At 36.9% G+C, this 25,212-nt stretch overlaps 2 protein-coding genes across 3 annotated transcripts; one reads left to right on the plus strand and one right to left on the minus strand.

Moving 5' to 3' along the window:
• Window positions 1-740: 740 nt before the first annotated feature.
• On the plus strand, window positions 741-18,377 carry LOC133863927 (uncharacterized). 2 transcript variants are annotated; one of them, XM_062300083.1, is made up of 23 exons: window positions 741-1,088; window positions 1,242-1,349; window positions 2,303-2,451; window positions 3,111-3,192; window positions 3,356-3,771; window positions 4,645-5,077; window positions 5,170-5,393; window positions 5,702-5,897; window positions 6,044-6,189; window positions 6,264-6,438; window positions 6,574-6,627; window positions 7,212-7,391; window positions 12,888-13,000; window positions 13,835-14,017; window positions 14,591-14,648; window positions 16,083-16,142; window positions 16,232-16,273; window positions 16,363-16,490; window positions 16,605-16,740; window positions 16,853-16,930; window positions 17,220-17,336; window positions 17,755-17,817; window positions 17,916-18,377. In XM_062300083.1, the coding sequence occupies exons 1-23, from the start codon at window positions 942-944 to the stop codon at window positions 17,997-17,999; spliced, it is 3,372 nt and encodes a 1,123-aa protein (XP_062156067.1). In that variant the 5' UTR covers window positions 741-941; the 3' UTR covers window positions 18,000-18,377. The 2 variants fall into 2 exon arrangements, with proteins under 2 accessions (XP_062156067.1, XP_062156068.1); XM_062300084.1 differs by having other exon boundaries at window positions 16,608-16,740.
• A 565-nt stretch (window positions 18,378-18,942) lies between these two features.
• On the minus strand, window positions 18,943-24,230 carry LOC133863928 (ferric reduction oxidase 2-like). Its single transcript, XM_062300085.1, has 8 exons — window positions 23,920-24,230; window positions 23,717-23,819; window positions 23,411-23,605; window positions 23,018-23,252; window positions 20,559-20,886; window positions 20,227-20,470; window positions 19,441-20,129; window positions 18,943-19,233 (listed from the first exon to the last, which is right to left on the minus strand). The coding sequence occupies exons 1-8, from the start codon at window positions 24,116-24,118 to the stop codon at window positions 19,091-19,093; spliced, it is 2,136 nt and encodes a 711-aa protein (XP_062156069.1). The 5' UTR covers window positions 24,119-24,230; the 3' UTR covers window positions 18,943-19,090.
• Window positions 24,231-25,212: the final 982 nt, after the last annotated feature.

The raw sequence follows: 25,212 nt of genomic DNA on the forward strand, positions 1-25,212 counted from the left end.
ACTTTTAAATTATGAATCAGCAAAATGCTGTAAACAAAAATGGGATTTATAATTCTTTCGGATAAATATATTGATAAGAAGAACTTCATTTATAACGTATGATCTTTCATAATTTTTGTAATTAGAGTATCAACCTTTAAAAAGTGTTAATTTAAGATATTTATCTTTCAAATTTTTATTTTTTAATTTCAACTCTTCATTAGAATTTTCTGTTAAATTTTATTAAAATTTTTAAAATACTTAGGTGTATTTTTTTAAATAAAATTTATATAAAAAAAAAAATTCAGGTATGAGTATTTTTGTAAATTGACTAAATTCTGTTAAATTCTGATCAACACTTAAATCTTTGTAATTTTATTATTTTATTTTTTTCTAAAAAAAAAGGTGGATGTTATGAAAATTGACAAGATTTAACGAAAAATTCTATCGGAGGGAAAAATGAATATCCTAAATCTAATTGCAAAAGTGATAAAAAAAAATCATGAGTTATAAGTAGAGTTTTTCGTAATTAATAAGTAATGAAAAATTATTCTCTTTTATTTATTTATTTTAATGTAAAATTATTCTCAAAATATATTCGATCCAATTTATACTCAAATAAAAACACTCACATGTGACATATTAATGCCAAATGGCAATCACGTCATTGATACAACGTGACATCTGCACCAACAAACATTTCTCCACCAAAAAATACAAAATAAAAATGAAAAATAAAAAATAAAAAATAAAACAAGAAGAAGATGAAGAAAAAAATTGTAAAAAGAGATTGGGTCTTGTGAAGGTTGGGATCCAACTGAAATGGGTGCATCACTCTCTGTTCCTGTGAGAAAATGCATCAGATCTCTCCCACATCCCCTAATCTCTCTTTGATCCAAACTCTATAATTCTCAGATCTCCACCTCATCACAATAACCCAAAAACTAAATCAAAGAAGAAGGATGTATATGGCATATGGATGGCCCCAGGTGATCCCACTGGAACCAGGGCTCTGCCCATCTTCCCAGCGGATCATCTACCTCAAAGTCATCAATCGCCTATTGTTAGTCGTCTCCCCCTCTCATTTAGAGCTTTGGAGCTCTTCCCAGGTACCAATTCTCGTATATATATATATATACACGCGTATTTGTATGTGGGTATGTGTGTTTTTGATACGGGCATGCTGAATTTGTTGTGTTTTAACATTTTTTTTTTTTTTTTTTTTTTTTTTGCTTTTGTCGGTTTTGGGATTTGGGGTTTAGCACAAGGTGAGATTGGGAAAGTACAAGAGGAGTTCGGATTCGGTTCAGCGCGAGGGAGAGAATTTGCAGGCTGTGTGGAGCCCTGATGCCAAGTTAATCGCTGTTCTTGTAAGTGTTTCATTTTTTGATGTCTACTTTTGGTTTATTGTATTAATGTATTTTAGTCAGTTAATTACTTATAAAAAAAGAAAAGAAAAGTATTTTAGTCAGTTCACCAACCCAAAACAGGAAAAAAGTGTGTTAATGAGTTCAGTAAGATTGTGCTATAGTAGATACTGGTTTTTAGTTCTCCTACATACATCTAGATTTGCCTATATAACCACAATTGTTGACTGGAATACCAATGACATTGTTTAAAATTAAGTTAAAGTGATGGGCATTATATTATGTATGCAATTGAAATGACAAAATGCCTCACCATTTCCGATTGAATTGGGAGTCGATTGTCTTGCATTTTGCTGTTTATGTGTAGCCATGCCACTTTGTGTGTGCACCTTTGGAAACAGAATGCTGGCAAATTCAATTTAATTGATCAACTGTAGCTTTGTTACTGAGGTCCAATGACTTTAAGATTACACTCTCCTTACCTATGAATAATTGTATAGGAGTTTATGTGCCTTAGTAGTTCCACTATATCTGGAAGTAAAACTTGATGCCATTAACGAAATACTGCTTTTAGATTCCCATGTGCACTTTGTTTCTATTTGCCCATCATACCATTTTTTTAATTGGTAAAAATACAAATCAAGCACCTACACAGATTGAAGCCGTGATCTTGCCATCCAATCCTTGGTTATGGGGGAAGAAACCATCTGGTCCAAGAACCATTGGCTTGACCTCACCATCCACAAGTGGTTTGCCCTTTGTACATTAATCTTTTAGGATGATAAAAGCATTCATTTTGACCTAAACGATAATTATCTTGACTATAGGGACGTAACTTTATATTCTGTAGCTTCACACTTTGTGTTGAATGCATACTTGCTTTTTCTTTGCTCAGTTCTAGCTCTAAAATGATTTTTAGATTGTCATCCTATTGCTTATGTGATCTTTATTTGCAGACGTCGTCTTTCTTTCTTCACATTTTTAAGATTCAGTTTACAGAGAAGAGAATACAGATTGGAGGAAAGCAACCCTCTGGTTTGTTTCTTGCTTCTATATCTCTTCTTCTAAGTGAGCAGGTGCCTTTTGCAGAAAAGGACTTGACAGTGTAAGTACCCCTGGACTTTTATTTAGGGAAATTGAATTTCTAAGTCAGTCATACTTATTAGTCTCAATAAAATGGAAATATATGTTAGCATTTTACACAATTCAATCTGTTCATATGAAAATTATTGATTCCATGAAGTAATCAGGGAAATCAGATAGAATATAGTCTGCATGAAATGGATGTAGTAGTAAATGATTCCACATTTTTCTCTACTGGCATGAACAACTGAATGTAAGTACCTTGGCCTGATTCACACTTCTCAAAGAGCAAAGTAAATTTGTTATCTTTTACCTGACTCTTATCCAAGTGGCTTTTTAAAAAAAAAATGTGTAGGGAAGTATAAAAGGATGTTTTGAATTGTAAATGATAAATAGTCCAGAAAGAATTTGTCTTGCTCAAATGTTCCATTAATTTTATTCTTTGCCAACTTGTATCAGAAATTATAGTGTTCCTTTATAATGGTTAAACTTGTTGATAGTACAACTGACTTCTTTTTTTATTTTTATTTTAAATTTATTTATTTTTATAAAATTACTTTTTTTATGATTATATTTTGATGCTGCATTAATTGTTGATTTTCGTGACGTTTTTATTTTTATGATTTGATCTTGTAAGCCGTTCTTCTCAGTTTCATACTGATATAATATTTTTCTTGCCAGGAGCAATATTGTATGCGATAATAAAAATATGCTACTTGGACTTTCTAATGGATCTTTATATAGCATCTCTTGGAAGGGGGAGGTAATGCTAAAGTGATAGGCATAGCAATTTCTAGTGGTTTATCTAAATGTACTTCAGCATTTATTTTAGCCCCTTGATGTTCTAGCTCCTTTTCAGTGTTGAGTGACATTTTGCTTCTAGTTGTATTGATCTCCGTATTGTTGTATTGTCTTCTCCTTGACAGTTTTATGGATCATTTGAACTTGATCCCTACCGACATGATAGCAGTGAAATTACTCAACTGCCAAAGTCTCTTGATAATGGTTGTGCTTTTGGTGGGGCTTCAAGAGTTATTATCTCTGAGAACAATATCTCCAGGAAGTCTGCCATTATCCAGTTGGAGCTTAGTCTTCCATTGAGGTTGCTATTGGTGTTATATTCTGGTGGACAACTATTGTCGTGTTCAGTAAGTAAGAAAGGTGTAAAGCAAGCTGAATCTATTAAAGCTGAAAAAGAGTTGGGTTCTGGTGATGCTGTATGTGCTTCAGTAGCTTCTGAACAACAAATCCTTGCTGTTGGTACCAGAAGAGGGGTTGTTGAGTTATATGACCTGGCAGAATCTGCATCACTTATTCGTACTGTGTCTTTGTATGACTGGGGGTAAGCCTTGTAGAAAATTAGTAAAGCTAGAAAATTGGTGGCATAGTTTAATGATTCTTTGGTTTTACTTTGTGGTGCCAGAAACTGAAAAATCTCCATAGGCTTCTACAAAATACATTTGCCTGCGAGGGTTACCTCAAATGGTTGCTCGTTTGGTGTAATACCACGTGGTCGTTCGAGTCTCCTCAATTACCTGATACAATGTTCTTGCAGGCAGGGTCGTGTATCCGGGGTTTATCTGACAAGGATGGGTCCCAAAGAGGCCCTGCCTCGAAAGGGTTCCTCGTCATAAAAAAAAAACCATTCGTTTTCTTTTGGGTTTATATCATCTTTGTGTGATAGTGTCTCCCCATGCATGTTTAATATTTGTTTCATCACTATTGCCTTGCTAGAGGGTTAAAGGAGAAAAGAGTCCCACGAGTAGAGTCCCACATTAGGTTTCCTGATGTCTCCAAGGAACGGTTGAATCCTGTAAGCAGTGCGTGGGAGTGGCTGAAGTGGACCTGTAGTAGATCCGAGAACTCGAATTTTGTGTATATTTATGATGCATCATTTTATGGTTTAGTTCTATATCATAGGACATTAAGCTTATCAGGCTGCTTTTGTATCAGATTGATTTTGTGAATTTCCTTTTTCTTTTTGGTCGGTTTGTTCAAATTGATCAACCATGGTGCTACAGTGGATTGTGTATTTGTTCTGCTGGATGAGTCAATTTGATTTTATTTGCTGATATCTGCTTCCTATGTCTTGAGACAAGTCCAAACGTTTGATGACTGAGGATTATTAACCACACCATTAGTTTAACCTCATCAGTTTAGATTGTAGATCATGAAGTATGATAGGTTTTCATGTGTTTATATTGTTATTTTGCAGATATGCAATGGATGATACTGGCTCTGTCAGTTGTATTGCATGGACACCTGATAATTCAAGTTTTGCAGTTGGGTGGAAGTTAAGAGGACTTACAGTTTGGTCTGTTTCTGGGTGCCGTTTAATGTCAACGATCCGTCAAATTGGTTTAAGTTCCGTATCTTCTCCAATGGTTAAGCCACACCAGGAGAGTAAGTATGAACCTTTGATGGGTGGCACCTCACTGATGCAGTGGGATGAATATGGATATAGGCTTTATGCTATTGAGGAAGGATCTTCTGAGAGAATTCTTGCATTTTCTTTTGGCAAATGTTCCCTAAACAGAGGAGTTTCAGGCACAACATATGTCCGCCAAGTGATTTATGGTGAAGATCGGTTGCTTGCTGTGCAGTCAGAAGATACCGACGAACTGAAAATGCTCCATCTTAACCTTCCAGTTATGTGTTACTTGTGAACTTGAAAAAAATAAGTCCTCAATTGATATCCTTGCAATATGGATTTTGCTGATAAAGATTTGCCTTGGCTCAGGTTTCATACATCTCCCAAAATTGGCCAGTCCAACATGTGGCCGCTAGCAAGGATGGAATGTACCTAGCAGTTGCTGGTCTCCATGGGTTAATTTTGTACGATATACGGTTGAAAAAATGGCGAGTTTTTGGAGATGTTACTCAGGAACAAAAGATTCAGTGCAAAGGTTTGTTATGGGTGGGGAAGATCGTTGTCGTCTGCAACTACATTGATTCTTCTAACACGTGAGATGATTATCCACAGTTACATGTTCTATTTAGTTAATCTATTCCAAGTTTGGTTTAGTATGTCTGAAACGTTAGTACTTAGGATTATTGCTGTATTGTTGTTACATTTAGGTAAGCCTATTAACTGACCTTGCTGATTGTGTAGGCCATATCGCTTTGTATATGCTATCGTAATTTATTTCTTGTTATTTCTGTTGCTTTGTTCATGTGGATTATGTTCAGTCTGTAGATAAGAAGTGATGATCATTTATTTCATACTGCAGGACATCATTATTTATAATTCTGACAAAATTGATCCATTGCAGGTATGAATTGCTCTTTTATCCTAGATATCACCTTGATCAGAGCTCACTACTTGGTCGGAAACCATTGATTGCCAAACCAATGGTGATGGATGTCTATCAAGAATACCTTCTTGTCACGTATCAGCCTTTTGATGTCCACATTTTCCATGTGAATTTATTAGGTGAATTGACACCTTCTAGCACCCCAGATTTACAGGTAAAGGATTCTTTTTTAGTTCTTCTTTTAAGTTTATCATTGGAAATGATACTACTTTTTGTATTCTTGAAGTTTCAGTTTGCAATTCAGAGTGCAAACTGAAACTTTAATCTTCATGCATTTTTAAGTGATAAAATGACAAACAGCTTTCTACAGTACGGGAACTCTCAATCATGACAGCAAAGAGCCATCCTGCAGCTATGCGTTTTATCCCTGATCAGCTTCCGAGAGAGAGCATCCCAAACAATCATGTGTCTTCCTCTTCAGATCTGTTACTTAGAGAGCCTGCAAGGTATGTGTCCTCTAAAGTGATAAATAGAAACTTCCACAATACACATGCCTCTGAATGGATGCATATTATGCTAGATGTTTGATATTGAGGGCAAATGGGGAGCTTTCACTTCTTGATTTGGATGATGGACATGAAAGGGAGCTTACCGACTCCGTTGAATTATTTTGGGTCACTTGTGGTAAATCAGAGGAGAAAACAAATTTAATTGAGGAAGTTTCATGGTTAGATTATGGTCACCGAGGGATGCAGGTAACCAACTGTTGAGGTCTATATTGATTTTTAATACTCATGTCAGTTATCATTTGGCTTTATTGTGATGTACCTCTAGTTTTGGTCATTTGTACTTGTCTGATATAGATTCTGGTTGGAAGCTTATTTTTACAGGTTTGGTATCCATCTCCTGGTGTTGACCCTTTTAAGCAGGAGGATTTCATGCAGGTATTCATGTTTTAAGACTCATGTTGTGGTTTGTTGGCAGATAGTGCTGAACCGGATTTTGTGTAATTTATTCGATTTCATTTATATGATTTTCTTCATCATATTGGATAACTTAATTAATGATTCGTTCATTTGTGAAACAATCAGCTAGGTGATTTTTTTTTTTTTTTTTTTTTTTTGGGGGGGGGACTAATCCATATCACATAGGAGTTAAATGTCAGTCGGCTTTGATTGGCTTTACTTGGTACTATGAAAGATTCAGCTTTTTGTTTTTAATAAGTTTTGATTAAGATGGACTTAGTTCTGTTCTACGTACTGGTTTGTCTTTCATGCAAGCAATATGGCCGTAGATGTTTTTACCTTTGGTAACGAGATATTAACTTTTCTGATCATTGAGACTAGATATTAAATGACTTCAATTTATCTATTGGTAGTGTGTTTGATTTTCCTATTTTGGTCTTCGAAAGTCTTGAGCCTTACATTTATGCATCTTTGAAGATGAAATTTTAGGGGTTAAGGTAATTTAATCTGTTATTTGATCCATGTACCCTGAGTTGTTAAGGTAACCCGGCATTAATTTTTAGTTGGATCCGGAGCTGGAATTTGATCGTGAGATATATCCCCTGGGGCTTCTTCCAAATGCTGGTGTTGTTGTTGGTGTTTCCCAGAGAATGTCATTTTCAGCGTGCACAGAGTTTCCATGTTTTGAGCCTACTCCTCAAGCTCAAACTATACTTCATTGCCTACTTCGACACCTTCTTCAGGTACCACTTTTGCATTTTTTGTAATATTGTTTGATATGGAGGTCCACTTTTCTCACGCTGAAGCTATAAGCAAAGTATTCTTCCCCCACAAACCCACCCCTCTTTTTGTGTTCTGTTCTGAGTTTTTTGTGTTGGGGGCTGGCGGGGTGTACAAAAGAATATCGTGGTGTTAGAACTTTGTGAAAGGAATCCAGTTCTAATGCAACCGCAGATAGCATGAATTCCTAATCTCATGTCTTTACTTGGGAACTCGCAATCTCATGTCTTTGCCTTATGCTTTTCTTGTCTAATAAGAGAAAATTTGTGTAATGAGCCAAGGAGAGCTCATCAGGTTAAACCAAACTCAAAGGATGTAGGGCTTATTGTCTTAGAATCTGACTGCTCCATGATCAGGTTGAAATGGTTTTCAGCCAAAAGGATTGGTGTAAAATTGACTTTTAGAGGGCTAGTGGATAGGGTTGCGCCCCTTTGTGCTTAATTAATGATAATAAAATTACTTATTATTTTTTTTTTTTGATAAGTAAGAGAATTTCATTAAAAAAGCGTAAGGCGCCCCTAAGTACACAGGATGTATACACAGAAGCAACTCAGCTAGCCCACATAAAAAACCCAATAAAACCACAAGGAACCCACAAGAAAACCCCTAACAAGCATAATAGAAACCTTCACAAAACAAAAGAACCCCCAATAGTAACCCCTGAATACAAAAAAAACCCTAAAAGCACCCAAACCAACCCCAAAAACCCCCCAACAAGACCCCCTAAACCCAAAAGAAAAAAAAACCCTAGAACCTGAGAAAAACCCAAGAGAAACACCCCTCAAAATAATCCAAGCAAAAACCGAACCCGATGAATGGCCCACAAACCCACCCAAGCACACAAAGGCACACAACTCTACAACATAAGGCCCTTTCCTTTCTTACGCCTAGCGGAAGATTTAGCGTCGCCATAGTTGATAGAGCTATGCAAGTTTAGAAGCTCCCTCTTACCTTTGGACTTTTGGCGCGATATCATCTTGTCACGCTGAAATTCTTCTTCCATGGCATCCCGAATGACCAACGCCTCGTCCCCAAAAGCGCCCTCTAACGCCCAATCCAAAGGCGAAACATCCCAAAGATCAACGTCCTCCTCCCAAACCACAATCTCCCCGTTATGATCAAAACCGATCGGCCAATTCCGAGATTGGGAGAAACTATTACCCTAAAAAGAAGAAGAGTAAATTAAGGGGTAAGGAATCACTCTGCCTGCTTTGGTTGGGATGTAGTGGGGTTTTGTTGGAGGGAAAAACCAACTTGTGTGCAACCCGAGACCATCCCTTGACGTAGATATTTATACTAGGGAGGATGCCTTGTTTTGAACTTCTCTAATTTCTTGTCCCCATGCTATGGTTGAGAAAACTGATTGCTTAGGGTTGGAATATTCTGATTTTGTTTGCATAGAGTGAAGGAGATCCATCGTGTTGTGGGGATTTCGTGTGAGGGTTTTGAGGAGCAGTTTATGGCACTTCTGATAGCTATTGCCGTGAGTCGTTTCCAAAAGGCTTTTGGCCTCCAATTCCAAACTAGTAAACAAAGGTAATAGGGAGTAAAAAAGATTGTAATGCTTTATTAATTATGACTCTAAAGGTGAAAGTTCAAGCTGTGGAAGAGGCTGGGATAGGGGTTTCTTAGTTCTTAATGAAGCCTAAGTTGTTATCTTGGAATGTGAGAGGGTTGAATAAGGGAGTTTTGCCCAAGGGTAAGGAATTTACTTAGAGATTGGAAGGTTGATATTGTTTGTTTTCAAGAAACTAAGTTGGAGGTTGTCTCGTAGTGTTGTGTGTAGTTTGTGGGGTTGCTAGCATGTAGATTAGTGTTGTTTAGACTCTAGAGGGGCTTCTAGTGGTATTTTGATTCTGTGGGATTGCAGGGTGGTGGAAACAATCGACGAGTGTGTGGGGGAGTTTACTTTGGCGTGTTCATTCAAAAAGGTTGAAGATCATCTCACCTGGGCTTTTGCGGATGTTTCTGGACCTAATTCTGATGGGGGTAGAAGGCTTCTTTGGGATGAGTTGGCTGGTTTACTTGGTGGAATTTGCCTTGGTGCATTGAGGGTGATTTAAACGTCACCCGCTTCCCTATTGAGAGATCAGGAGTAGCCCGTTTTTACCTAGCTATGATGTTGTTCTCTGATTTCTTTTTTGATCAGGGTTTGATGGACTATTGTCGGTGGAAGTTTTACTTGGTCGAATAATTGGGATCTCCCCTACTGGTCTAGAATTGATAGATTCTTATCTCTCCGGATTGGGAAGCCTAGTTTCTTGGTGTGTCCCAGAGGAGACTTCATAGATTGCGCTCAGACTACTTCCCGATCCTTTTTGACCGCAATGACTTTTCAGGGGGAGTAGAAGGTATTTCAAATTCAAAAACAAGTGGCTCTAGCCAGAGGGTTTTGTGGATAGGGGGAAACAGTGGTGAACTGAGACTCTTATCACTTTCAAGGCTCTTTGAGTTTCATTTTGGCTCACAAGCTCAAGGCCTTGAAAAATGATTTAAGAAGATGGAATGTGGAGGTGTTTGGCAACGTATAGAGGCAGAAAAAGATTATTTTGGAAGAGTTACAAGGTCTTGATATTGTTGAAGAAGAGAGGGCCTTATGTGACGAGGAGGGAGTGAGGAAGGCAAAAGTGATAAGTGATTTGGAGAGGTTCACTCTAATAGAGGAGGCGAGTTGGAGGTATAAGTCTAAGACCTTGTGGTTAAGAGAGGGTGACTAGTGCACAGTTTTTTTCACAAAATGACCAACTCTAATAGAAGAGCTCCATTGAATATTTGTTAGTTGATGGTATAGCTTCTATCGACCAAATTGAGATCAACGAGCACATTGTCCAATTTTATAGTAACCAGTACCGAGCAATCAGTTGACTGCCTATGTTGGATGGCCTTTCCTTTGACTCTATTGGTGAGGTTGAGGCCATTTGGTTGGAGAGAGAGTTTGCGGAAAGGGATGTTTTGTAGGTAGTGAAAGCTTTGAATGGTGACAAGGCTCCTGGCTCAGACAGTTACTCTATGTCATTCTTCCAAGCTTGTTGGGATGTTTTAAAAGAAGACATTATGAAGGTCTTTCATGACTTCCATGCTAGAGGTAAGTTTGAAAGGAGTCTAAATGCTATGTTCATTGCTCTCATTCCAAAGATTTTAGGGACGATTGATTTCAAGGACTTTTGCCCGATTAGTCTAGTGAGTGTCATTTACAAAATTATTGCCAACGTTTTAACTAACACGCTACAGATGGTTTTGGAGAAGATTGTCTCCGAGTCTTAGAACACTTTCATCTGGGGAAGGCAGATCTTAGACCCTGTTCTCATTGCTAATGAATGCCTTGGTAGTAGAGTCAAATTTGTGTAGCTGGATGTGCTTTGCAAGTTGGATTTAGATAAAGCTTATGATCACGTTAATTGGGATTTTCTGTTGTACATGCTAAGGAGTGGTTTTGGGGGGAAATGGGGAAATAGATCACCTTTGTCATTTGTGATTCTTGTTCTTATGTTTTGAATCTGTCTCGGGCTTGAAGATCAATTTGGTAAGTTAGAATTGGTTCCTGTAGGTATTGTGAATAATATAGAAGCTTTGGGTAGGATCTTGGGATTTAGGGTCTCTTCTTTGCCTGTGAGGTACCTAGGTCTTCCTTTGGGTGCTTTTTGGCATTATTGAGAAGGTTGAATGTCGTTTGGCTGTTTGGAAGCAGTTGTACTTGTCTAAAAGGGGTAGGATTATCTTAATCAAGAGCACTTTGTCTAACTTGCCTACTTCTTGTCTTTGTTTCCCCTCCCTGCTAGCGTTGCCAATCGAGTTACATTGGGATTTCTTGTGGGGAAGTATAGGTGAAGAGGTCAAATTTCACATGGAAAGCTGGTCCAAGGTGTGTTCTTCGATCATTGAGGTGGGTTGGGGGGTTCAGAATTTGCTCATGTTCAATCGAGCCCTTCTGGGAAAGTGGTTATTGTGTTTTGCTTATGAGAGAGAGGCTCGTTGGAGAATGGTAGTGGTCATTAAATATGGTAGTCAATGGGGTGGGTATTACTCTAATGAAGTCATTGGGTCATATGGGGTGGGTCTTTGGAAATTCATTAGGAGGGGTTGGAAGGAGTTTTTTAGATGTACTAGATTTAAGGTGGGTGATGACTCCAAGATTAGTTTTTGGCATGGTGTGTGGTGTGGGGAACAACCCCTAAAGGTAGCGTTTCCAGAGTTGTATAGGATTGTTTACCTTAGGGACAATTTCATGGCTGATCATCTTCAGTTACATAATGGCTCTCTTCTGTAGAATATTAATTTTGTTAGAGCAGCACATGATTGAGAATTGAAATTCTTTTCCTTGTTTTTCGATTAGTTGTATTCCATCAATTTGAAATAGGACGGTGTAGACAAGCTTTGTTGGAACCCCTCCAAGAGAGGGTTGGTTGATGTAAGATCATTCTATAATGTCTTAAGCCCCATGATAGCACTCCTTTCCTTTGGAGGTGTATTTGACGGAGCAAGGCCCCTTTGAGAGTGGCCTTCTTCGCTTGGTCGGCTGCTTTAGGTAAGATCATCACTTTGGACAACATAAGAAAGCGGAGAATCATTGTTGTTGATTGGTACTGCATGTGTAAGAAGAGTGAGAAAACTTTTGACCACCTCTTACTCATTGCGAGGTAGCTAGTGCCTTATGGTACTCTATTTTCGGGTTATTTGGTTTAGTGTAGGTCATGCCTCATCGTGTGAGAGATCTCTTCACTTGTTGGAGAGGGTGATAATTCTCAATGTGAAGCTATGTGGAAAATGATTCCGTTCTGTTTGATGTGATGCATTTGGACAGAAAGAAATGACTAGAGCTTTGAAGACAGTGAGACGACGGTAGTAGAGCTAAAGGCCTTTCTCTTTTCTTTTCTTTTCTTTTATTTATTTATTTTTTCTATACCCCTTTCCAATGGATAACTGCTTATTTTTCATATTTCTAATTTTCATGATTATTATTATTTTTTAATCTCTTTTCTTTTGTATACTTCTCGGGTTTCTTTGTATACTTCCGGTGTACTTGAGTGCTCCCTTTGGTTTTTAATGAACTTCATTTACTTATAAAAAAAATATTGGCTTATAATATCAATTGTTGTAGAGTTTGCAACATCAAGCTGATGAAGGTGGAGCTTAAGTGAGAATTTGAAGCCTCACATAGGTGTCTATCTATATTTAATCTAATTGTACTCAAGTTAAAGTTTTACGTTGCTTTACAAACTGATATAGGTCCAAAGAGTGTACTTTAAAAGACAATGTCTCCCTGCTATCAAAAAGCATACTACTTTCTGTACTTGCTTGGGTTTGTCAAAAGATGCATGTCTAGTCCCTGACCTTCTTGATTTGTAGGCTCCAATACCCTAAGTGGTTGCTTGAAGTTCTATTTTATATGAATAACAGTTTTCTGTATTATTTTTGAGATATTGTTTCCTTCTTAGTTAGTTTTTGTATGTCTCTGCCAGAGGGACAAAAGGGAGGAGGCTTTAAGATTGGCGCAATTATCAGCAGAAAAGCCTCATTTTTCGCATTGTCTGGAGTGGCTTCTTTTCACTGTATTTGATACTGAAAGAACCAGGTAATTTCTAACAAGGGAAGGGAAATTGAATGAGTTTGACTTTGGGCTTCAATACTTTCTCCTATAATTAGTTGTAGAAGATTGGTCTCCGAAATAGCTTCCTTTGGACATTTGTCATGGAACATGCTCCGTATTTTGTTGCTCAAGTGAATTGACTTTTAGTGCATAGAAGGAAACAGTTGGCTGCACATTGTGGGTAGACTCCTCCCTCCTGACAAACCCCCTTGTAAAAAAAGCTTAAGTTGATAGAAAATGGTGGATTTAATCATTCTAACACTTCCCCTCACCAGTGGGTTCAAACTCCTCATTGACAAGTGGGGCTAACACATAGAATACTTAACTGGGGGGAGGGGTATACTATGGAGTCAGGGTTCGAACTCAGGATTTCTGCTCTGATATCATGTTAAATTATCATTTGTTTCAAAAGTTTATGGTGATAAGAAATAGTGGATTTAATAATTTAAACTAGTACTCTAACACCCCTCAACCTTGATGAAGCTAGGGTTGGATCCTAGGTCTTGAGCCATTATATCAATATGCTAGTTGGCCCCTTAATTAAGTGTATTGTTCAGTGACATTAATGATGCTTTCTTCACTCAAATTATTTGACTTCTAGCAATTTTTTTTTCTCTATTTGGGGGAAGCTATAATTTTTTCATAAGTTACTTTTTATGAAGCTGTAGTTACATAGGTTGGTTTGGTATATTTTGCTTGACCTTTTGCATCGACTGTTCTTTCTTTCAATGTTATTTGTCCATATGTTGAGATTTTAATATTTCCCATATACCTGTGACTATGCAAACCATGTCACTTACTATGTTAATTGGACTGCAGGCAAAATGTAAACAAGAACCACATCTCAGTCCCTAAATATTCTAACAATTACTCTCTTCTGGAGAAGACCTGTGATTTGATCAGAAATTTCCCCGAGTATTTTGATGTGGTTGTAAGTGTTGCAAGAAAAACCGATGGTCGACATTGGGCGGATTTGTTCTCTTCTGCTGGACGATCAACAGAGTTCAGTGTTTCACTTCAACTTTGATATTTATTTTTTTCTTTGCATATTTTTACCTCGTGTTTGAAGTTCATCAGTCATGTATATTTAGGGACTTATGTAACAAGGATAGACACTGGTTATTTCAATGTGGTTTGGAAGTGTTCTATATCTCGTGCAGCATTGTGCAGGTAGACCTGGTTGGCTATTTGCTCCCCAGACTAGTGTTTGATTAGCCCCTAGTTTGTGACTTATCAAGAAAAAAGATATTACCTGGACATGGCATACAATTTACCTCATGTCTGTGGTCCATAAGTTGCCAAAAATTTGTTTCTCTTAATTTAATTTAATTTTTTTTTAAAATTTTATTAAAGGTGGATTTTTTTGCTTATCCTACGATCTATTTGTCTCTGGTCTTGCAAACATTGCTGGTGTCACTTTTGTCCTAAGCTCCATTTGGTGAAGCAAGAATTTAAACATTCCCATTGTTTTTCAGTTTTTGCGTAATATTAATGTTTTACCTTATTATCTCAATTTTATTTTTATTTTATTTTTATTTTTATTTTTTTTAACTTTTAGTTCATTCCATTGTTTAGGCTGTTCGAGGAATGCTTCCAGCGGAGATGGTACCGTACTGCTGCTTGCTATATACTTGTAAGAAATACTATCTTCTCTATTAAATATGATAAGCTTCTGGGTGTTGAAAATTATCATGGTCTTGCTTCTTCCTCTAATATTTGGCAATAATTCTTTTTTTATTGATTAAGAGTTGAGGTTCATTGTCCCTTGGGGCCAATTACTTAATCCAAAAAAAAAAGAGTTACGGTTCATTGTGAAATAGGGTTTAGTTGTCATCATTCTTCAGCACAATATGTGTCTTTACTTAAAAATGATGCCATCAGTCTTGTCTCCTATTAGATGGTAAGCAGTTAAATTTTTTATGTAACATCTAATGCTTTACCAATTAATTGCATTGGCTTGTTTGGTAATGTATTTGGAAAGTCTTTTCTTTTTTTAAACTCAAAAACGTACAATTTGAAAATAAGCTACCAAATGAAACACTTTTCAAAGAACAAAACACAATATTTTTCAAAAAATAAAACACAATACACTTTTTAACTAGAAATATTTTGAGAAAGCATATGCTTATTTTTTCAAGTGTGTAGGCTTTCATGATATTTATTAGAGTATTTTTTTTTTAAAAAGGAGGTGGCCGCGTGGCCACCCCAAGCAAGAGGGGTGACTGCGCAAGGCCACCCCTAGGAGCCAAGAGGGCCCAAGAGGCGCAGTCACCCCCAACAGGACAAGGGGTGGCTGCACGCAACCAAGAGGGGGTTTGTGCACCCCCAACGGGATAGAAGGGGTGGCCGCGTTGCCACCCGAGGTTTTTCTCTCTCTCTCTCTCTCTCTCTTTCTCTCTCTCTCTTTTCAGGCCACCCCTATTTTTTGCTTTTGTTTCTTTTATATTTTGAAAACACTTCTCAGAGTTTTTCCTTGTTAGAAGCACTAGCACAACTTTTCAAAATGCTAACCAAACAATTTTTCATCTATGGATGCCACAGACAATACTTTTCAAATGAGAACTCTATCAAAAACATTTATCGACTTTCTATCATATCAAGAACTCTTTTCAAATGAAAACACAAAAAAACCCTTTTCTAAACACTCACCAAACATTGCATTTCCTATAAATTATTTCTTTTAGAGTACACATAGCACTTGATTGGTAAGACAATTTTCTTTATATAACTCTAAGGGATAGCTCAATTGGCTGGGGACCACGCTTCATGGAGCGGAAGTTACTAGTTCGAATCTTTCCTCGCCCTTCCCTTTGGGGCCAATTACTTATATACAAAAAAAAAAAAAAAAAGAAAAAAAAAAAAAGTAATTCAGGTTTTAAAATCTCCTACTTCTGCTGTGGTTACACGGCTATGCATAAGAAGTAAAAAAAATGTGTCCGTGTTATGCATTATATTATCTGAATATGAGAAACTATAAAATATATAAATTTCTTTCTTTAGATTTGATATAATAAGTGTCAATCTGTTAATGTAATTTTATTATTTCATTTTGCCTTTAATGTTGCAGGTGATTGCTAAACTTGAAGGTCCTGCCGTCAGCCAGTACTGTGCTTTACGCTTATTACAGGTAGAGACTAGTAGTAGGTTACAAATTTTTATTTTGTTTTCAATCTTTTTTCCCTGTTTGTTTGACAGTGATTGTCAAACCCTCTACAGGCAACGCTTGATGAATCATTATATGAACTTGCCGGGGAGCTGGTATGAGTTTGACATGATTACATGCTTCTTTCAACAATTGATACCTGTAACTCAAAGAGGGGATACTAACTTTTTTGTTTTGTTCTCAGGTAAGGTTCTTGTTAAGATCTGGAAGGGAATATGAACAGGCATCTACAGATTCAGAAAAATTATCTCCTAGATTCTTGGGCTATTTTGTATTCCGTTCTAGTCTCCGGAATCAGTCCTTGGAGAAAAGGTTATTGTAATTTTTCTGTGTTTCTCTCTCTCTCTCTCTCTAATGAATCTCAGACCGTGGCAGCTTTGACATTCCAAATGATCCTAACTCCTTTTTTTCCCCCTGTTCAAGCAGCAGCTCCTTCAAAGAGCAGAGTGCTCATGTTACTTCTGTTAAGAATATCTTAGAAAGCCATGCTAGTTATTTAATGTCAGGGAAAGAACTTTCCAAGCTTGTTGCGTTTGTAAAAGGCACTCAGTTTGATTTAGTGGTAAGAAAAGTGTTTTTTTTTTCTTTTTTTCTAAAAATAAAAAAAGTCCTTTCTGCATGATATATTCCACTGCAAAGCGATTTTAAATTTTTTTGTCAACAATATATTGCAGGAGTATCTTCAAAGAGAAAGATATGGATGTGCTCGCTTGGAGAACTTTGCTTCAGGGCTTGAACTAATTGGGCAAAAGGCATTAACATCAGAAAACTCTTCAATGCTCAAAATCTTTTTCTCTTTGTTGTTGAAGCCTTCAAAGCCATCTAGTCACATATTAGATCACTGATGGGTTTTCTATTGTTATTATAAAAGTCTAAAACCATAGAAGAACTGATGCGGAGGCTTGAATATGTGACTTAAAGCACAAAGCATGATAATGCATTTAATTCCGGAATATTCATTATTTTTCAAAAAATTATATTTTTCAAACACACACACTCTCTCTCTGCTCCCCCTCACTGAATCCTCCCTTGTGTTTCCAGCTTCAAATGGGTATCTTGCAGAGCCGGTTGGATGCAGAATTCCTTTTGGCTCATATGTGCTCTGTCAAGTTCAAGGAGTGGATAGTTGTGTTGGCTACACTTTTAAGACGGTCTGAGGTACCTTTTGCTTCCTTTATATAAACTCCGATATCTAATATAGCTGCATTATGCATCAGCATTGTTAGTATTACTTGTCCTTAGATAATACTTGTATTAGCCTTTATGAATAATGAGAAACACATGAAAACATTTTATTACTGTGGGGCAATAATTTCTTTGGTAAGAATTTTCAAACTGGAGTAGCAATTATAACCTTTTGAACTCGCTCTAAAAGCGGAATACTTTGTGGAAAGCCATTAATGCTTTTAGCCTTCTCCCTCATCCATACGCATGCATGCGAGAAAGGCATATAGGTGCTCATGGAGATCTTCTTTTAAAGTGAGGAAAGAGGGGAAAGCGACATATGCGTCTCGTATAGGTCGGTCTTATACTAACTCTGGACCCTTTTATCAACCTGTGTTGTAAATTTGCACAGGTTCTTTTTGATCTTTTCCAGCATGATACGCGGCTATGGAAAGCATATGGCATTACCTTGCAGGTATATTTGCCTCATAAAGCTTTCTCGAATCTAAAAATAGTTGTGCAATTGGTCATATATGCATATCTCATTTTCCTTCATCGATTTATGATCTTCAGTCGCATCCTGCATTTGCTGAATACCACGATCTGCTTGAAGACTTGGAAGAGAAACTTTCATCAGTTGCGAATTTGGAGAAGTGAGGGCAGATTTGGATTTCCAATCCTAGACTCTTAACAACAAATTTTGCTAATTCAATGGGAACATTTCCTTGGCCGGAGCAAATTTCAGTCAATGTCCCATACAAATGACCAAGCATCCATATGTGGAATGGAGCGGACAATGAGCTCTTGGAATCCAAATCACGGCGTCCCGCTCCGTTTAGTTTAACCATTTCAATAAAAAACTATAGTATTGCTGGTCTCATTGGAATTACAGAATCCTTGTTTCTTGTAGACGAGGAACAAAACCCGACATGGGGAGACCATATTCACAGCTTGTTTTTTAATTTTGTTTTATTGTTTATTTGTTATTTTACATGTGTATAATTTCTACCCATATAGAGATAGAGCCTTTGATCGTGTAGGTGCTTCACCCATTTTGTTGCTTGACACGCTCACCCCCATCTCCATTTTATCTCATGCTATTGAGTTTTTAAATGACATTGCACTATGTACATTGTTAGATGTAAAGAGGATCTTCCTCCTACTCTAAACAAACCAAGCTAATAGGTGGCGATATAATCAAATTAAATCCAACATTGACAAATTAGTTTTTGTCAATTCAGAATTAGATTTTTTTTTCATGGTTAACCATTTAACATTCTTGTTGGGACAAGTGGTTCATATTTTTTTGTGTATAGAGAGTAATACGAGAGTACCAGTAAAGTGGCTCCCGCGGAACGGTACAGGGTATTTTGAGGTTTTTCATATCTATCCGTATATTAGGCTTTTGCTATAAATATATTGTATTGTAACCCTAAATTATATTATTGAATATAACTGCACTCTCGTGGACGTAGGCAAATTGTCGAATCAAGTAAATTTTGTCTTGTTTTTTTCTTGCTTTATTTCTTTTTGATTCCTTATTTTTTATTATCGTTGTGCGCGGTCTGGAAAATATTCAAAATTTATCTATTGAGCAATGAGAACTGAAACAGACATTTATATTATTTTAACAAAATACAGCCACAACCACAACCATAAATATTGGCTTCACAATATATTCGCACTTGTCACTTATCAGGTACCCCTGAAATCTAAAAACATAGACATTTGTAGATGAGTTGAGCAACTCACCAGCTAAAGCTGATGGACTCAAAGTGCACATTATCTGCAGAACCCGATGAACAAATGGTCGCAACCTCTTGTCTCAAACTCTTCGGGCCAGACGCGAGAACTTTGATACTCGATCCCTTGAACTCGGCCAGGAGCATTTCTGCAAGAGAAAATAAAACGAATGGCTAAGCTCATTAATTGATAACCTCTAATAGTTACTGTACTGTGGAGCTTGATGTAGAAGAGGCTGTTGACTAGGTGATGGCCACCATGAAAATAGTACAAGGAAGGTGTTTGAAGAAATGACACAAAGAAAACAGAGAAAAAAGGTTTGACATTTAGTCGCTATATTCTAACTGTTACTCACTCTTTAGGTCAGGTCTTCGACCATAATGAACATTGATAGCTTGGGCAAGAGACTGGTGTGGGAGGCTTTCCAATTCCATATTGTGCGAGCCCGGAGACCCCGTTGCCTCTTCCATGTTCTGAACCTGCTTAGCTTCAACAGCATTCCGCCTCTTGTTCCAAAAAACTGCTGCACTAGCCGTGATGGCTATGCAGATGCATATGACAAACATACTTATCACGGCTCTCCAAGAGGTTGAAAATATGTCATTTGTGTTGTGATCGATAGGATATATATAATAACGAGTAATAATTCCAATTAATATGAGGAAAATGACAAAGGAAGACGCTATTATCATCCCAAGCCAAAGCCAGCTGTTGGGGCCTAAAATGGCAGAGAAGGGTGCATCTGCTGCATGGGGCTGGAACCATATGGCTCTAAGCGGCTTTGACTTATCTGTTTCGGGCTCTTTTTCTCTTGTTACAAAGGCCTCAATTTGTAGCTGCAGACTGGAAATGTCGGAGATGGTTCCAGAGATAGGAAGGATGAGGTCTAGCATGGTAAGGTCCGGAGAATTCTTGAACGCACAAATTAGCTTCACTTTTGGAGTATTGCAATTCGGCGTTGTGCTCAGAAAGATGAGCTCTCGAATGATAGATATGAATGGAGTAATGCCACTGCCTCCACTCACCATAACCAGAGTGTCAAAGCTGCATGCGCGCCGAAACAATCATGAATCAATATTTGAAACATCGATCAAGCTACTACGTACTACATAAAAAGACATGCATTTGCTTTGGTGGAAACCTTAAAAAATCTGTTGAAACCGGGCCATATGGTCCTTCAACTGAGGCCTCGAGACGATCCGGTGAAGAAGGTGATGAAAGCATCTGGTAGAGCTTCTTGCTCCAACTTCCTTCGCCTTTAATGACAATGCTCAGCTTGTGAGGCTCCACGTTACTGCTAGAAGTGATAGTAAAAGGATGCCACTGCAGCTTGGAAATGGTAGGCACGTTTATGAACGTGATGCTCATAGGATTATAACTCAAACCTGCCATGGTAAATCAGAAAACCAAATTCAAGTATTGTCTCTATGACTCTATATGCTGAAGTATAGTTTGGGCAATATATAGCTTTACCGGGGCTCTTGGCGAGGTTGAGTTCTAGAGATTCGCAAGGCAAAAGGCGGGCAGAAACCACTCGAACTCTTTGCCGCGACTGTAGAAGCCTTAGGTAACGGTCGACGAGGAAGAGGTAGAAACCGGGAAGCATAATGAAAGCGTAAGAGATGCCGACATGGAGTATGAAGAAAATGATGAAGAGGATGTAAAGGTTGTGGGTGTAAAAGAAGAGCTCGAAGAATTTCCGGCGTATGCGAGGGAAGGTTGTTAACCACATGGCCAATCCGGCCACCAAAGATAGTTCTCCGGCCACATTTGATATCCCTGTTTTGTCCCATTTAACCATCTGCGTTGCAACAAAATTAAGCATGCATGGAATTTTAATTTTTACATCTTGAGAGTAAAGGGGAAGAGGAAAATTCATCATAAGAAAATAAAAAATGAAAAAAGAAGAAATGTATCAGGAAATGGGTGCATCATGCATCACATATATAATGAAATAATTGTAATTGATCTCTTCTTCTTATTTTTTTTTTAAAGTTATCCAATCTGGGTTCAAATTGTTTTTGGACTTAGAGTCAGTTGAATCAACGTTAGAATATTAATTAAATGATAAAATTCATCAATTCTTATCAGTTTAAGCTTTTAAGGTAAGCGATCATGATTTAATATGGTATTAGAGTTAGAAGTCATGAGTTTGATCTTCATTTCAATTAAATATTTTTTTTTTACGTGTTGGGCCTCATTTATTGATGAAGAATTTGAAACCACACGTGAGAGAGAATATTAAAATATTAATTAAATAATTAAATCTATCCATTTGTATCCACTTAAGCTTTTAGGATAATAATTAATCTTTGATTTGCCGTAAACCCAAGTCACTTGAAGATTTTTGCCTAAAAATCTAAAGTTCTCAAGAGGTCGCCACAACCAGTCAAATCAAAAGAAAAATCAATTATAAAGCTTAGTAATACCTAATTGTGAAAGATATTAATTAAATAATTAAATTTAGAAAAAACTTTATTTATAATTCTTAATCTTTTATCATTTTTACAATTAAGTATTCAAACTTTAAAAAATGTCAATTTAAAAGTTAAATCCTGTCAAAATTTTCAAAATACCCATTTTTTTTTTAGAAAAGAAAAAGAAAAAAAGTGCGAGGATTTAGATGTTGGTCAAAATTTAACAGACTTTGAAAAAATACCCATATCTGAATCTTTGAAAATTTGAATACTTAATTATAAAAATGATGAAAGTTCAGGAGTTGTAAGTAGAATTTTCTCTTAAATTTAACATAATAAAATTCATAAATGCTAGACACTTTCAAAGCGATTTAACATATTATTAAAACAAGATTTATAAGATTGAATCTTGATTTTATAATTTATCTTTTATTTCAATTAAATATTTTACGTATAATTAATTTTTAATTAATAAAAGCTTTTGAGCACATGATACACTTGGACGTGGGTGTCATAGGATGTCAGGCCCATCCGCTCCCAGAAGTCCTGGGTGCTGACAACAAAAGTTAAAGGCATCCACCAGAGACAAACGTGTTACCGGCACTATATATATCCCGTGGCTGTGGGTCCTACGAAGAGCTAAGTCAAACCGACTCCCAAAGAATTATGAGCCCCTGCTAGTGACCAAAGGTCCAAAATGCATGAAAAACAGGTGTGCAATTCTGCAGTAGCCCACAGCAGCATTGACGTAAAACTCTAGCTTCCAAAGTAACGTACACCTCCATCTCTGCAAGCTGAGGAGCAACCACACAACTTGACGTGTGGGCTCCATCCACTAGTATATATTTTTTAGGGTAGGCAAAAAACGAGTTAACATGTCATGTTTGTGTTGACGCTGTTAATCCGTCTACTTTGTTTAGGTCGATTTAAATTTGACACGATTAATTAAATAAGTTGAATCATAAAATTCAAAAATAATATGTTTATAAGTCGGGTAACATGACACAACACGATTTATCCGTTTAGCTAACGAGCTATATCGGGTTGACATCACCCGAATGACCAGAATAAATAAAATGTATTTTTGGATGAGCAATATTCTCCTAATGTACCATAGTGATAGTACCATATAGTGAGCATTCGATCTCCTTTTTATTTTTTATTTTTTGATGGAGCATTCTCTTCTGTATTCGACATGCACCTTGTGTTTGCATGTATAGCTGTATACCATACATATCTTCGGGTGATGATGGAAGCAAGAATGGGTGAAAAAGCTTTACCCATCCCAAACCATAGAACTTTCTGTTTCTTATAACCGTTCCTCCATCATTCCCCACCCAAAGAAAGTGTTTTTGGAATGATGAATTGGTTTAATTTCGTTTAGAAAATTAAGGAAGAACATGCAACTAATTAAACTGTCTCTACATGATACGAAAAGAATGGGAAAAAGATCAAACAATAAAATAAGCACATCGATGATCAGCTGATTGATAGAAAATTAAGAACTCTAATTACCTCGGAAATTTGATTCGAGACGGCCCAAGAGACGATGAAACAAATACCATGAGCCGTGAAGAGCGTCATGACGACGTGTCCAAGCCATATGTGGTACTTGATGCTTCCCTCAGAAGTGAGGCCGAAGAGTGGCAGCACGGACGATCCACGAGTCACCGGGTAGAACAGAAATGCTAGACATATGTTCCCAACCAGGCCTAGGATTAGAGCTGCAGTGCCCAATTTATATTGCCATCTGCCACAGAATTAAACACAACCCAGCTATAACTTTTGATAATATTTTTCGAATCGAGACCATACATGCAGGCAGTGAATCATGACAGCAAGGTAAGCTATATATATATATATATATATATAACATTTTGTTCATAATAGTTGTAAAGAAATTCTTACACTTTCTCGCCGTTCTTGGCTGCTACTTGTGGGGTGATTGTAGCAAATTTGATGTGTATATAAGATGCAAACGACCAGACCAGGAGTGCAATGAACATGACGAACAAGGCTAGCTCTACACTGGAAACAATCCCCAGAGGGCCTTTAACGAGCAGCGGCCGCTTCCATGAGGCAAACCGATGATTTCTGCCATTGCTGTTGATTACAATTCATGATAGAGAGTTGTTAGAACGAGTTTTCTTTGTTGTCATCAGGGAAAACTTAAAAATTAAAAAATAATATATAATAATAATAATAATTAATCACCTTTTCATTTTATTATTATTTGATTTCTTTCCAAAATGGAGGTACACACAGCCCCCGGCAGCAACAAACAGGATGGGGAAAGTGTAAATCAGAAGTGTTGCACCTGTAGCATAGATTTGAAGTGATTAAAGACAACGAATAACGCAAATCGAGTGAAGAAAAAATTAAGAAGTCTACTTTTGGGTAATTCTAAATTAATAAACCTTGTCTCCCGAAATATGTAGAGTTAGTGTTTGCTCGGATATTAGGCAACCAGATTTGCCTATATGTGTTGGTGGGCATCATGATCCACAACAGAAGAGACCCCAGAGACACTGCCATCAACAGTAGCCTCATGGCTGCCGGACCTGCGCTGCTTTCTTCATGGGGAGAAGGTGGTTTCTTCACCACACTTGCGTCCATCCTCTCTCTCTCTCTCTCTCTCTAGCTCTCACTCTCAAACACGTACAGACAGAACTCAATATAGAACTGATATTTGGAGATTGTTTTACAGATGGATAAGTGTGAGAGTGAGAGAATGGTATATTTATAGGAAGGATTTGTATTTATATTCTATTACATACGAAGGTCAGTTATGGGAATTTAAGGAAAATGTTAGTGATCCCACCAGCATCTCACCCCATCCCACCAATCCTAAGTGATTGGTTTTTTTTTTATTTAATAAATTCATTTTCAGATTTTTGAACTTAAGGTTGGTGGGATGAGGGGTGGGTTGCTGGTGGGAACACTAGCATTTCCCTTATTTTAAAAGGAAGCATGGTTCACGTCTCTTGTTACAGTGCTAGAATTAATGACAGCAGACTTTTTAAAAGTAAACAAGAGAATAAGGCATTAAAGGGACTGCTACGGAGGCATGTTGTATTTTGACCATCTTCTCAATTAAGAGTCGATCGACCATATCTTCTATGGTCTTCTCGTTGTCTCTTAATTGTGTTTTTATTTTGAATGAGAGTGTGTTTTTCTTTAAATTTGTTCCCATGAGAGATATATAGGATAAAAGTTAACTAAGTGTGAGAAGTTATTTCTCACGGTCAGTTCAAATAAATTTTTAAAATATTTGACTACTCTTGTCTTAAATCTAATCTGTTCGAATGAACAAATCTGCTCTTTAATTATTTTTATATTTGATTCAAGCATACGGGGAGTAATGTTATATGTACAATTCTTTTACTTATTTTTAACACATGTCAGCATGTTAAAGCTAAGAGTTGTAAGTATTTAAGACCCTCCAAGCACATACAGATCTACACTAATTAAACTAGCTGTATTCCTAAATTTAAGAGCAAGTTTTTTAGGTACGTATTTATACACTCGTACGGTCTTATCTCGCCAATTTATGCCTTTTTTGAAATGTCACGATTATCATAATAAAATGGTAAAGAATTGTACTTTTTGAAGAGATATTCTTTTTATTTTTTATTAGTAATGACATGAACATTTTTTTTTTTTTTAATAACATCAATCTTACTACCTTTTATATTAATAAATAAGGATAA

The sequence above is a fragment of the Alnus glutinosa genome, chromosome 3 (genome assembly GCF_958979055.1).
Source record: "Alnus glutinosa chromosome 3, dhAlnGlut1.1, whole genome shotgun sequence".
NCBI classification, from domain to species: domain Eukaryota; kingdom Viridiplantae; phylum Streptophyta; class Magnoliopsida; order Fagales; family Betulaceae; genus Alnus; species Alnus glutinosa.

Bases quoted from the DNA above. Each gene is read 5' to 3' on its own strand.
- LOC133863927 (XM_062300083.1), top strand. From the start codon at position 942: ATGTATATGGCATATGGATGGCCCCAGGTGATCCCACTGGAACCAGGG. The intron at 6,439-6,573 runs GTAACCAACTGT...TTATTTTTACAG, and splicing joins ATGGTCACCGAGGGATGCAG to GTTTGGTATCCATCTCCTGG. The intron at 14,649-16,082 runs GTAAGAAATACT...TTAATGTTGCAG, and splicing joins CTGCTGCTTGCTATATACTT to GTGATTGCTAAACTTGAAGG.
- LOC133863928 (XM_062300085.1), bottom strand. From the start codon at position 24,118: ATGGACGCAAGTGTGGTGAAGAAACCACCTTCTCCCCATGAAGAAAGC. The intron at 23,820-23,919 runs GTTTATTAATTT...TCTATGCTACAG, and splicing joins TACATATTTCGGGAGACAAG to GTGCAACACTTCTGATTTAC. The intron at 20,887-23,017 runs GTAATTAGAGTT...GTTGCAACGCAG, and splicing joins TCTCGAATCAAATTTCCGAG to ATGGTTAAATGGGACAAAAC.